At 42.1% G+C, this 12,625-nt stretch overlaps 1 protein-coding gene across 1 annotated transcript in view; it reads left to right on the forward strand.

The window, feature by feature from the left end:
* The window catches only part of LOC144824267 (contactin-associated protein-like 5), a 1,441,011-nt gene that overhangs the window by 657,714 nt on the left and 770,672 nt on the right, over positions 1 to 12,625 (forward strand). Inside the window, exon 10 of the mRNA XM_078683402.1 lies at positions 3,581 to 3,730. Within this exon, the coding sequence (XP_078539528.1) occupies positions 3,581 to 3,730 (150 nt within the window). The remainder of the gene's footprint in view (positions 1 to 3,580; positions 3,731 to 12,625) is intronic.

The raw sequence follows: 12,625 nt of genomic DNA on the forward strand, positions 1-12,625 counted from the left end.
AAACCGTCAAACTCCTATCCACCGACCCCTGCGACTGGTCAGACCACCATGCCATCGCCTTTCTCTTACCCTGCACCCTCAAAACACGGGCTCCTCAACCAGTGCTACCAAAACGCTGGGTCAGAGACACCAAAAACCTAGACCTAATTGAACTTGAGACCCGTTGCAAATCCGACCTCCCCCCCTCCTCACATCATCTCAGTCAGTGACCTCAATGATCACTACACTGTCTCGATAGCGAACATTTTGGATGACCTGGCCCCTCTTTAACTAAAAAGGGCTCGAGTCAAAGATAGAAACCCTTGGTTCACCGGTTCCCTCAACGACGAGAGAAGATCCCTCCGACAAGCCGAAAGAATTTGGAGACAGCACCCATCGGCAGTTCACCTGAAACTGCTTCGCCAGGCCAGAAATGCGTACAACAAAAACATCCTCTATTCAAAAAAAGAGTTCTTCAGAGCGGAACTAGGAAATGCCCAGAACAGGCCTCGGAAACTCTTTGAGATTATCAAATTCCAATCAAACAAATTGTCCAAAACAGCGAAAGAAAACCCCAAGTCTCTCATATCCTCTGAAGATTTCTCCTCGTTTTTCGCAAACAAAATCCTAACCTTAGGTACCGAACTCAAAGCTGCCTCACTCCCCCCACCTACCACTGACCATCCGCCTCCCCCATTACTGCTACCGACACAGACCTCACCCAAGAATCTAGCGCACTGGTCCGAATTCTCACCCTACGATGAAGACTCTGTCGCAAATATCCTTTCCTCCTTAAACCCGAACAACCATTTCAAAGACCCACTCCCCTCGAACTGTCTTGCAACTATTACCAAATCCATCATTCCTTGCTGGACTGAGATAATCAACGCCTCGCTCCGGCAGGGATCAATCCCGATCTCACTGAAAGCAGGCCAAGTCCTCCCCATTCTAAAAAAGCCATCGCTGGACCCAGCCTCCCCAGATAACTTTAGACGAATCTCCAACATTCCCCTCTTGGCGAAAGTGATTGAAAAATGTGTTCATATACAGCTAAGTCACCACATCAGCAACTTCCACCTACTCGATGACTGCCAATCCGGCTTCAGACCGGGACATAGCACTGAAACCACCATGCTCCACATTGCCGATGATGCTCTTCAAGCCCTGGACCAAGACAAAACTTGTCTCCTAATCCTCCTTGATCTATCCTCGGCCTTCGACACTGTCAACCACGAGATGCTACTCGAACGCCTCAAACTTAGGATGGGCTTAGATGGCACTGTACTTGATTGGTTTAGTTCCTACCTCCAAAACCAATCTCAGAGATTCCTAATCAATGGTGAACTCTCCTCCTCCTCCGTGGTCACGGTGGGAGTCCCTCAAGGTTCAACGTTGTCCCCCACACTTTTTAATCTCTATTTGGAACCCCTTGCCGAAATCCTTCACAATGCTAATATCTCCTTCCATATGTACGCTGATGATACTCAGATCTACATAAAAATCTCATCTCTTGCCGAGATCCTCACCCTGAATGATGCCTTGAAGCTGACCGTCTGATGGCTCGCTTCAAACCAACTCAAGCTCAATGCTAATGAAACTGAGTGCCTCCTAATCTCTCCGCCCAAGAGCAGCTCTGAGATACAGACTTGGATCAAAGCTATCACAGCCTTAAACTGTTCCCCGACCATTGTGGACTCTGCCAAATCACTGGGCATCACCTTGGATTACAACCTAAACATGAGAAAACACATCAACTCAATGGCCAAATCTGCCAGATTCCACCTGAGCTACCTATGGAAACTGAAACCCTTTCTAGCTGCTCACGACCTAAAACTAGCAGTCCAATAGTTAGTTATCTCTCGGCTGGAATATGGTTGCTCCACCCTCTCCGGTTTACCCAAGGTCACTCTGGCACCCTTAAAAGCCTGCCTCAACGCAGCCGCCAGACTACTTACTGGCTCTAGAAAATTCAATCACATCACCCCTCACCTGAAAGCGTTGAACTGGCTTCCCCTAGAGGCGAGGATTCACTTCAAGATGGCATGCATCACGCAAAAGGCCTTATACTCCAACTCCCCGGCGTATCTAGCACAGAAGCTTGTGATATCCGGAGAGAGCAGAAATTCACGATTGGCAAATACCTTCCTACTCCGGCCTGCACGTTTAAAAAAAAAAAAAAAAAAAAACTACAACCGGGCTTTCACCGGGACCGTTAGAAGAATATGGAACTCCTTCCCGCCTGACATCAGAAGTATTCACTCCCTGGCACACTTCAAAAAAGAGGCTAAATCCTTCCTCATGGGTAAATTCCTTCGCTAACCCGCTCCACAGCCACGATAGAGTTAATACCCTTGTGATATCCTGGTCTATTGTATGATCGTTTACTCTGTAAAGTACACTGTGGTATAGTATTCCTTCCTGTCAGTCCCTTAACGTAAAGCATCTCCTGCAACATCCTCCCTAATGTACAACTTTCTATTCTGTAAATTGTTCCTATGTTTCAGCTTTCGCCCCCTCCCTCCTTTGCAAATTCCCCTTTGACTCCCTGCCTACCATTGACCCTTGATTCTGTATAACCCTCTGATAACCGTCTTTGTTGTATTACTCTATGAACCTGTAAAGCGCTCTGATACCCTCACGGGTCAAGTTCGCGCTCTATAAAACACTAAAATAAAATAAAATAAAATGTGTACTTCAGTGTCAGGGTTGATTGGTTGATCTTTTAGCTTTCAGTTTTCTCCTTTCATAGTTCACTTTTCATTTATTTGCTTCTCTCTTTGTTCTAATGTTTCCTAAAAGAATCCTAAAGCTCTCCAGACAATGCTAGAGGGTAGCTTGCAATGCAACAGATCCCATGTAGCCACTTCTGATAAACTAGGAGACCATTATGGAATACTGTTCTACTTAGTGTATCATTGTTTTACCGTGCCAATACATTAGTTCTCAAAGTGGTTACCATGCTGAACTTTAAAACAACAATTGACTATTTACAATACCTCTGCAAAACCGACGCCTGCTGCTATGTTTAATTTTCTTATTGCAAGCATATTCCGGACATGTTTAGACAGCAACATGGTTTTTTTTTCCTACTTCTGTTGTTCTAATTTAGCCTGTGTATGTTATTGAGCTTGGGTGTGCATTATTGCGGTTGTGACAGAGGATCAATACAAAAATTAGTCAGTGTATGAATGAATGGATTATTGATTGCAGATATGAGAGGCAGAGTGCATACAAGATGGCTTATTAATTGCCTAAACCCATCAAGGACACAATAGGCACTTTTAATTTATAAGCCAGACCTATTGGCATTGCCATTCTTGTTGCTATTGTACGTGACACTTTTCTTTTAAATATGTGCATGCCTTAATTTCCTAGAATGAATATATTACTAATGTATGTATAGATGAATGTGTTAATAAAACAGGTTTCTTTTTTAATAACATTTTTGCAATAAAAAGTATTTCTGTGGTTGATTGATACAAAATCCAAATACGTCTCTAGCACAGATTTATTTTTGTTTTTCATTTGCCGTGTTCGTAGGCAGCTGGAATATCTGCCTGCCAGATCCAATTGCTTTTAACCATTTTGTTTACTTTTCCAGCTACCGCTGTGAATGATGGCTTGTGGCACTCGGTAAACATAAATGCCAGAAGGCATCGGATAACACTCACTCTTGATAATGGCCTTACCTCCCCTGTCCATGCGAACAGCCTGTTGCAGATCTTCTCGGGAGACAGATACTATTTTGGAGGTACATATAAACTCCATATACTTAAAAACAGAATGTAAATAAAAGCCAACATAGTTATCAGTGTAACGTTTGAAAAGAAATGAAATGCCAAAGTGATATTTTGAATACGTTTCGTTCTCAATGTTTCAAACATGTAAAATATATAGATGACGTACTATGGAGAACTCTTCTATTATAAAGCAGGAATCTAAACGTGTATTTGTAGTATGGCGATTGCCTCAGAATGAACCAAGGTTTACATATAATTGAAAGGTCCATGTGGTCCTCCCTTCACTCTCTCGATTAAAGCTAATAAAGTAGCTCCTCTAAAGGCATACATGTCAAAGTTTATAAAATGAAGTGAGGAGACGATTGCTTAGTATTAATGGGGGCCCTTGTCAATTTTTACTTGTGCACATAGAGAGTTTACATCAGGGCTTTAAGCGGGATGAAAACACTGAGCGGCTCTCTCATAGGGGCGTGGTCGCTATCAGTAATTAAGGGCATGGTTTAAAACGTTGAAGATAAAAACATGTGCTTAGCATAGTGCGCTGCTCCACTGGTATTTTGCTGTTTCTGCCAATTCACCCAGATATATAACACACGTAACATCACACCTGAAACAAAACAGGACTATTGGCTTTGTCAATGGTTGTAAGTTGTAAGAGATAAATAAGCAACAACTATGACTTTGTTGTATATAATATTGAAAATAGTTTAGGTCTTGGGGGCGAGGTTGTGGCTAAGGCTAAAGCAGCCGACCTTCCAGCTGAGAACGTCCTGTGATTCAAAAATAGATTATGTCCTTGTGCAGTGTCGCTGCTGCTCATGTAAAGCGGTCCAAGTTTGCACTATATAAAACTGAAAAATAAGTCTGTTTGAAGTTACATCAAAAGAAGATACTTTTTTTTCTTCACCCTCAGGGTAAAATGGAGAGCCCAATAGGGACCCGTCTCGGCCCCTGCTTTTAATAACTGCCGGTGCTGAGCACAGGCAGGATCTGGCTCACTTAAAGCTTAGGCCTCCATGGACGTTCACTTGACGTCCACTGCCCCCAAAACTCTTCCCGCTCTTTCCTTGTCATAGGCATTTTAAATCCTGTTTCTCTGCTACCCAGCGATATATCATGCTTTACTTTCCTTTGACTCTTGCCAAAGAGATGCCAGGATTTAGCATAATGTTTATTCTATGAAGTTGTGTACATTTTCGATTACTGTCAGTTGTGGGAGAGCAGTCACCTGTGTTCTATTCAGATATCCTGATGGTACACTCTAATTATAAATCCAGATATCAGTAGAAACCTTCTGAACTTTTTGAATATTTTAATTAGGTCTATGCTTCAACAGCTCATGGGCCTCTCTAATACCTTTGTCTCACTGCAAGGACAAAATAGTTCTACTTACAGAAATTCTTGAAGCATTCTTCAGGAAGTAAACGTGTGACTAAAACTATTCTAAACACCCAAACTTTATTGTTTTGATCTTTAAAGATAATTTCATCCATGCTGCAACACACTATCATAGGATTTGAATTGGCCATTTGAACTGGCAGGTTTGGACGTCTTTAGAAACATTGGCCCAGGGCACAGACCATTGCGCTGACAGAGGAAAACAACAGTTTATAAGGTGTGTGGTTGTCCCTGCAAGTACCACAAAATATGGGATGTCTGCTGGGACAATGGTCATTAACCTAAGTAAAATGGTTGAAGGTGTGAGGCTGAGGGAATGTACTGGTACTGAGCCACAATGAGGATTGTTTTCAGAATTACTTTCCGCTGTTGCAGAGTTTTTTTGTTTTTCGTTCTTTTATGTTTTTTATATATTTTTATTTGTTTGCCTGATATTCAACAACAAGCAAGCATTCAACGTCAACAATCCAGTATTCACTTTCATAATACTCCAACCCTCTTTGCAATAGAAGTGCCACGGTAAACAACCTTTACAACGCAACTTTTACTACGCAGTGCCTTTACAACGCAACTTTTACAACGCAAACCATTACAACGCATTGCGCTGGGGGCGCTCTAGGATAGGGAATAGGTTTAAAGTACTATCCAACACCTTCCCTACTATCCACGGGGACTGGAGTTGGAATAGTAAATTAAACAATTCACTATCCAGCGCCTAAAAGCACTATGCGTTGTAATGGTATGCATTGTAAAAACCGTGTTGTAAAAGCATGCGTTGTAATGTCATACATCCAAGTGCCACTCCCCCCAATGTTAATCATACATAGCCAATTTTTTTCTTCCACTCATGGAATTACAAGAGAACCCCCCAGCCCTGCCACTGCCATGCACTCACCTAGTCCCAACTACAGAGATGATACTGGAATCTCTGCTGCAACTCCTATCCCACCTGAGGACAATGCAGATCCAGGAACCGAAACCTAAGAGTCCACATTGTCCCCGGTGGGGTGGGAGGGGGGAATAAAATAAGAAAAGAGAGACATGTGGTACTGGATCTGGTCAGCTGCCGTGCAACACTGTGTAACAGGATGTGTCACTTCTGAAACCTTCTACATTTGTGAGGTAGATGTGCACTGGACCAGAACCTCTGGCTTTGCGATTAGGTAATGCACTGGAAATAACAAGAGGAGGCTGTTACCATCAGTACACTAACAAGTCTTTACATAGAATGAACATGCATTAACTTTAGTGGCACAAACTTACATGTTTCATTAGCATCTAGGCATGAGAGCAGTAATGCCAATACCAAAATCACATGTTGGAGTGTGACACTTATAGGAATACATTTTAAATACAGATTGCAGTTATTGGCACTCCCCAAGATGCACTTGGAGCAAAGGTTGGAGTATCTTGTGCACCTAAGGATACACTCAGAGCACAGGTTGGAGTGACTTGCACTCCTAGGGAGACACTCAGAGCAAAAGTTGAAGTGAATTGCACTTCTAGGGATATAGTCTAAACACAGGGTTGGGTACAAGGTTGATGCATATATCAAAGACTCTGAATTGCTTTCTCTTGGCACTACTGTTTATTAGAGAAACATAGGGCTAAAGTCTTTAATCCTTGAGCAGTGACAGTTCTAGCATCAAGGATGTAAGGATGGTCCATAGTGTAAACAAACAAGAAGCACTGAAGTACTTCATAAAGAGGGAATAGAGGAAAAGTCTATAGTCTTTGAAGATGAGTATACTGAGTCCTGTTTACATCTGTAGGAGGTTTAGTGTGCACTAACCTGACATCAGGTACTTAGCCGTGTTCTTCAACTTGTCCGAAGTTCAAAGTAGATGTCCAAACCTTGACTCAGAGAGACGGGGGGAGGTCCAGAGTAGCTTTGCAGGAGGAGTGAGTACCATGACAAGTAAGGGTATTCACTAAGGTGCAAGGAAATCCATGCCTTGCATCCACTTCTTGATGAAGCCAGTCGAAAAAAAAGTTGGAAATTCTTTACTTCTCTGAGTTTGTTTAGTTAGGGTTATGAGTGGTGACAACAGATATATATTTTGTGAGGAACAGCGAAAGCGTGCAGGAGGGAAGGAGGAGAAAGACGTCTAGGTAGCGGGTGCCATGGGAACCATCAGTTCAGATGGACTTAAAGGAGACTGGAGCCCTTCTTGGTTCTGTCAGGAGTCCTCAGGTGAGAGTGAAGAGTGAGCTTGTTCTGCAGGGAGTGAAGCCAATGCAAGATTCAGGGTTGGGTGGGGTGTATATAAAGTCTTACTGTATGTAGAAAGATCATGTGTGGCATGAGGCACACATGGCTGTCTGGAAGGTTCTCAAACCTTGGGAAAAAAGCATGTGCTAGCACATTCTCTATGACCTTACAGAATGGGTAGGTGCAAATTGTAGATTGAGCCAAATAACAGGAAACAAGTGTATTGTTTTTGCTCAAACGTGCACAGCGGAAAAAAACACCAAGGGACCAGGAACAGTGAGAGCAAGGCTGCCATTGGCTCATAGGATTCCGGAAGAAGCTTGCAGGAATTTAATAGAAAACCACTGCAAGGCACTAGGATCAGTGGGAGCAGTTAATCCATTGTTTCATAGGATGTGGGGGAATGCTTTCAGGGGTTTAAGCTTACTGGAAATTACGGCTTGGAAAACACTAGCCATGAAGGGTGCTTGCTGGAGGTGCATCAGTCATGAGGGAGCTAGGGTACCATCAGTTATGAGGGATGTTAGTAAAGCATTAGTCCTGGGAGTGTTGAGGGACATGGGTCATTATATCATAGCGGTCATAGGGCACCATAGGGGTAAAGGAACATAAGCCCTGCGTGCTAGACTACAACGCAAAGGATGCAAGAAGGAATATGTGACAGCCACCGCTCGTCTCCCCCAGCCTTGTAACTACCCTTCCAGTACAGCGGATTCTGCCATATTCATTTAGCCATCCCCTGTTGCGTCAAGCCCTCCTGCGCGTACTTTCATGCTCTGGACCTCGCGCACCATGTCACTGTTCCTGACTGAGAAGATGGCTTCCCATGCACCCGGACTACATTCTCAAGGATTTCTTGGGTGGGCTCATTAGTAAAAGGTGGTAAGGTACACTACCTCACTAATTTTCATCCTAAAGTGCTGACAAATTTACCCAGTGTCAATGGCATGAGTTGCTATTTTTGCAGCTGGAACAGGAAAGGAATACCCCACAGTTTACGTAGTGTTGTAGACGTGATTTTGCCACAGGCAATATACTTTCCCTTGTAGATGATAAAAAGAAAAACGTTTTATGTGCAAATACGCTTTTGTGTGATAGTCCTCCAAGCTTTAATGTATTTCTGTTATATTTACAAATAAGGGAACAATTAAGCATTTGAGTAATAATGGATATGTTTAAAACACACTCAGCACTCATTCTGCAACTATAAGGGTATAAAGCGGCCAGACCTAATCTGAGAGCCTTCAGGGAGTGTACAACTCCAGGACAATGGCGCTAAGAACCTCAGACACCGTTTGAAGCACCTAACAGAGCACAGTGCGGTGTCAACCTGTATGTACCCTCCAGTTTCCTCTCCCCGTCATTTGGCCCCTGATGGAAGCAGCTGAGCAGAAATACTCTTCGCAGCACTGCCCATTGCACTCAGGTTGCAATTTCATACTACAGTTATTATATCCAGACTTGCAAGCCCAGTGTTATGTTCCACAAATGTACCCTAATATAGGCTCAGGTAGCAACCTAACCTGTCACCTATATTTCCCCTGCCATTGCACTACATAATGGTTCTAGGGACTGACCTTTTACCTAGTTAAGGTACTGCTAACAAGACGTGTGGATTTCCGTGGAGACGCCGCTGAGCCAGCACAACATGCAGCTGTTGCAAGGGAGGAAGACGAAGAAGAAATAAGCATTTTAGAAAATGTCAGAACTGCTCTTACTTTAAAACAAGCAGACTATGGAGTCACAGCTCAGGGTGGGACAGTAACATTCGTGATTGAGGCACACAAATCATACAGAACAAAGGTATTCTATTCCTGGGTTAAATTCCCACAAGCAGATACACAATCAAATACATTTCATTCTTATAGTGAAGATGAAACACCAAATGAATATGGTCCGTATGAGGACTTTGAAGTTCTGCTCACCTACCAGGAGCACATAAACTGGTTTAAAGTTACCCTCAACACACAAAAGAAAAAGTGAGACTCGGTCCGCTCGGAAGAGAGGAAGCAACTTGGCCAGTCCCACCAGCATATATACCACATCCAGACATTGACACAATGCCAGTAGCAAACTTACATCCACTTCATAAAGAAAAGATAACACTATAGAAACCTGACACAGTTCATGATGAGACCACTCACACTTCAGCCAGCAAGGGCTACAACAGCAGGACAAAAAAGGGATTTACAACTAAAATAACACCACAAACGCTACACGCAGTTATGGGTAAAATGCCCACTACAAGTGAGCAAAGGCAATTCTGGGTAGCTCAAAAACACAGCCAGAGACAGTATTTCCACACACAAGCCCTCAAGAAAAACACAGAATGTTAACAATCTGCTTGCCAATGGGGATAGCTCCCCAGATAGAGGATTTTACCACTTGGGTTACAGTTTTCACTGCCATATATACCAGAACTCATGGTATCCCTTCATTAAAGGTATTAAGGCAGATACAGAATGAGTATTGAGCAGAACCTGCTCTGAACTTAGGGATGAAATTGTTAGGACATTTTTCCCAGGTTTCAGCTTTTAAATTAGCAAATATAAAAGGGGAGGCATCAGCAGTGGCAATACGTGAAGGGCCTGACAGATTTTACTTCTTTAAAACAAGAGTGTGAATTACCTAAAATTATCGTAGACCCCCATGCTGAATTAGGAAGAGATAGTGTGGGAGTTAGAGCAACAAAATCTCAACTCATGGGTGATCCTGAGAAAGAGAACACCAAGCAATCACCTGATTCTTCCAAGAAGAAATGGGATAACAATAAAAATCAAATGAATAGAGAGAATAGATCACAATCCAGGGGTGGGTCTCCTCAACAGGAGCCCTCCAAAAGGAGGTAAAACCTTAGAAATCGAGAAACATTAAAAAACCTGACCGGTATCTGGATACTGATACACATTCCTCTCGTTCCTTTCAGAGTTCATCAAAAAACTCCCAGAGGGAAGAATGGTCAGAACACAGACTAGAAGAGATTACTAAATCCAGAGACACACAAAGTGCTTCAGACTATAATTCCAAAAAATAAGAAAAGCCAAAATCAAAACATCAATTTAAAAAGAAGAAACTAGCAGGTCTTAAAGTTAGACATGCCCAGAATTGTGATGACTTGATTTCTGAACGGATAATGGGCTCTGACGATGCTAGACAGTGCAGCAGAAGTAACAATCGCTCACCAGAAACTGATGGAATTTCTGGTGACAGCAGAGTTGAATTAACATATCATGGTGGCGACACCTGATACGAGGTTAAGTGTTCTATATACATTACATGAAATAACACTCCTAATGGAGGGGGACAAACCCAGGAAAATTAAATGTCTCTTTTAGGAGAACCTAACTTACAACTATGACATCCTTTTAGCTGAAAAAGTTTGGCCGCCTGAAATTGTTACCCCGGGTTTTTCCGACCTCTTTCCAATATACTTAAAACATACATGCGCGCAGGAGTGGGCAATAGCACTTGCTCCAGCATTATATTGCTACCATGTTGGGTTGGATGCTGAGTCACCTCACCATGTAATCCCAGTAAAAACTATTCCAACTCCATAGAGACAGTACCCAATAAATCAAGAAGTCAAAAAACAGGTCAGGGAGATGCTTGATCAACTTGAATACCAGGGCATAATTGAAACGTTCACCTCCTCCATGAATAATCCTTTGTTTCCCATAAAGAAACCCGATAAATCATAAGGTATAGTTTTAGACTAAAACATTTGCAGTACAGAATGCATACAGTGCCGCATTGATGAATAACATCATGCAGAAAGAATACAAAACAACACTAGGGGGCACATGCATCAATGGAAATTGCATTCGCAAATGGTGTGAATGGCATAATTCGGCCGTTTGCGAATGCAATTCCAATTTTTGGGATGCATTAACATTTTTGTAATTTTCGCAATTTAAGAAATCGCAAAATTGCGATTTCTTAAATTGCGATTGCATTTAAGGAATCTCAAATTGAGACTCCTTAAATGCAATGCATCAAACTTTAAAAATTTGCGATTCGCAAATAAAGGGAGCAAATTACCATGAAGTTGACCTTCATGGTAATTTGTGAAAACTTTGAAAAATGCACTAAAGTGCATTTTTCAAAGTTCCATTTTACACACGCACGTGCCCTTGGGGCATGTGTGTGTGCAAAATGTACTTATAGGCAGATTTCAGGGGTGCAACAGGGTGTCCTTTGGACACCCCTGCACCCTTGAAATTGCATTCTCAATTTGCGAATTTCTAATGGTGAATTGCAAATTAAGAATGTCTTTCCATTCATTCCTATGGGCCTCTAGGCCCATAGGAATGAATGAGGAGGTATTCCTTAATTGCGATTCTCAATTAGAGAATCGCAATTAAGGAATTTTAAGAAATCGCAATTTTTTTTGCGATTTCTTGATGTATTGCAGTTTGCAATTCCTTAATTGTGATTCCTTATTTTTCGCAATTAAGGAATCGCAAAATGCAATATTGATGCATGTGCCCCTAGATATCTCAAATGGATTTTTCTGCCAAAATATAGACCCTCAGAGCAGGAATTTGACAGCATTCTCAGTGCTAGTTTCTCTGTGTCAATTTTGTCGACTCTCCAAGGGTATAAGAATACCCCTGGGTTGTTCTCAGCTGGGGTAACAGAGTTACTTCAGAATTTGGATGCAGAGGCATTATCCTATTAGATGATATTTATCTGACGGATAATGATTTGAAAGATCACTTGACCCAGGGTGAGCAACATTATTATTGGGTTCGCCTCTGAGGGCTACAAATTAATTTTTTTTTAAACTAAAATTGCCCACCTCAATGTCCTATTTTTCGGATATGAGCTTTCAAGTGAAGGGTAAAGCCTGCCTGCTAACTTTTTAGAAAAGTTGTGCTGCTCCATTCCGCTAAATCGTTGAACAACTTATAATCCATATTGGGATTTTTAAATTTTGGCAGAACATACATTTTAGATTACGCATAAAAAGTGAAACCTTTCTATGACTTAATAAGACCTGATTTTTCAGTTAGGCATTGGACACAGGAACACACAGATACCCTTCATTCACTACAAGCTGACATGATAGCTTACAAACACTTACAAACATGTATAAACACAACAAATCTGGTGATTAGTGTTATAAGCGGGGCAATCTGGGTACACTTACTTAAGCTTCATTGAAGGCGAAACAGTACTCATAAGCTTACAATTCACACTTGTACACAAACGCTAAACACATTTTGCTTCAACATAACAAATTCTGACAGCAGTACACACTGCGGTAGTGAGAGAAAGAGCACTGGCTCAGGCAAAA

This window comes from Lissotriton helveticus, chromosome 3_1 (genome assembly GCF_964261635.1).
Source record: "Lissotriton helveticus chromosome 3_1, aLisHel1.1, whole genome shotgun sequence".
NCBI lineage: Eukaryota > Metazoa > Chordata > Amphibia > Caudata > Salamandridae > Lissotriton > Lissotriton helveticus.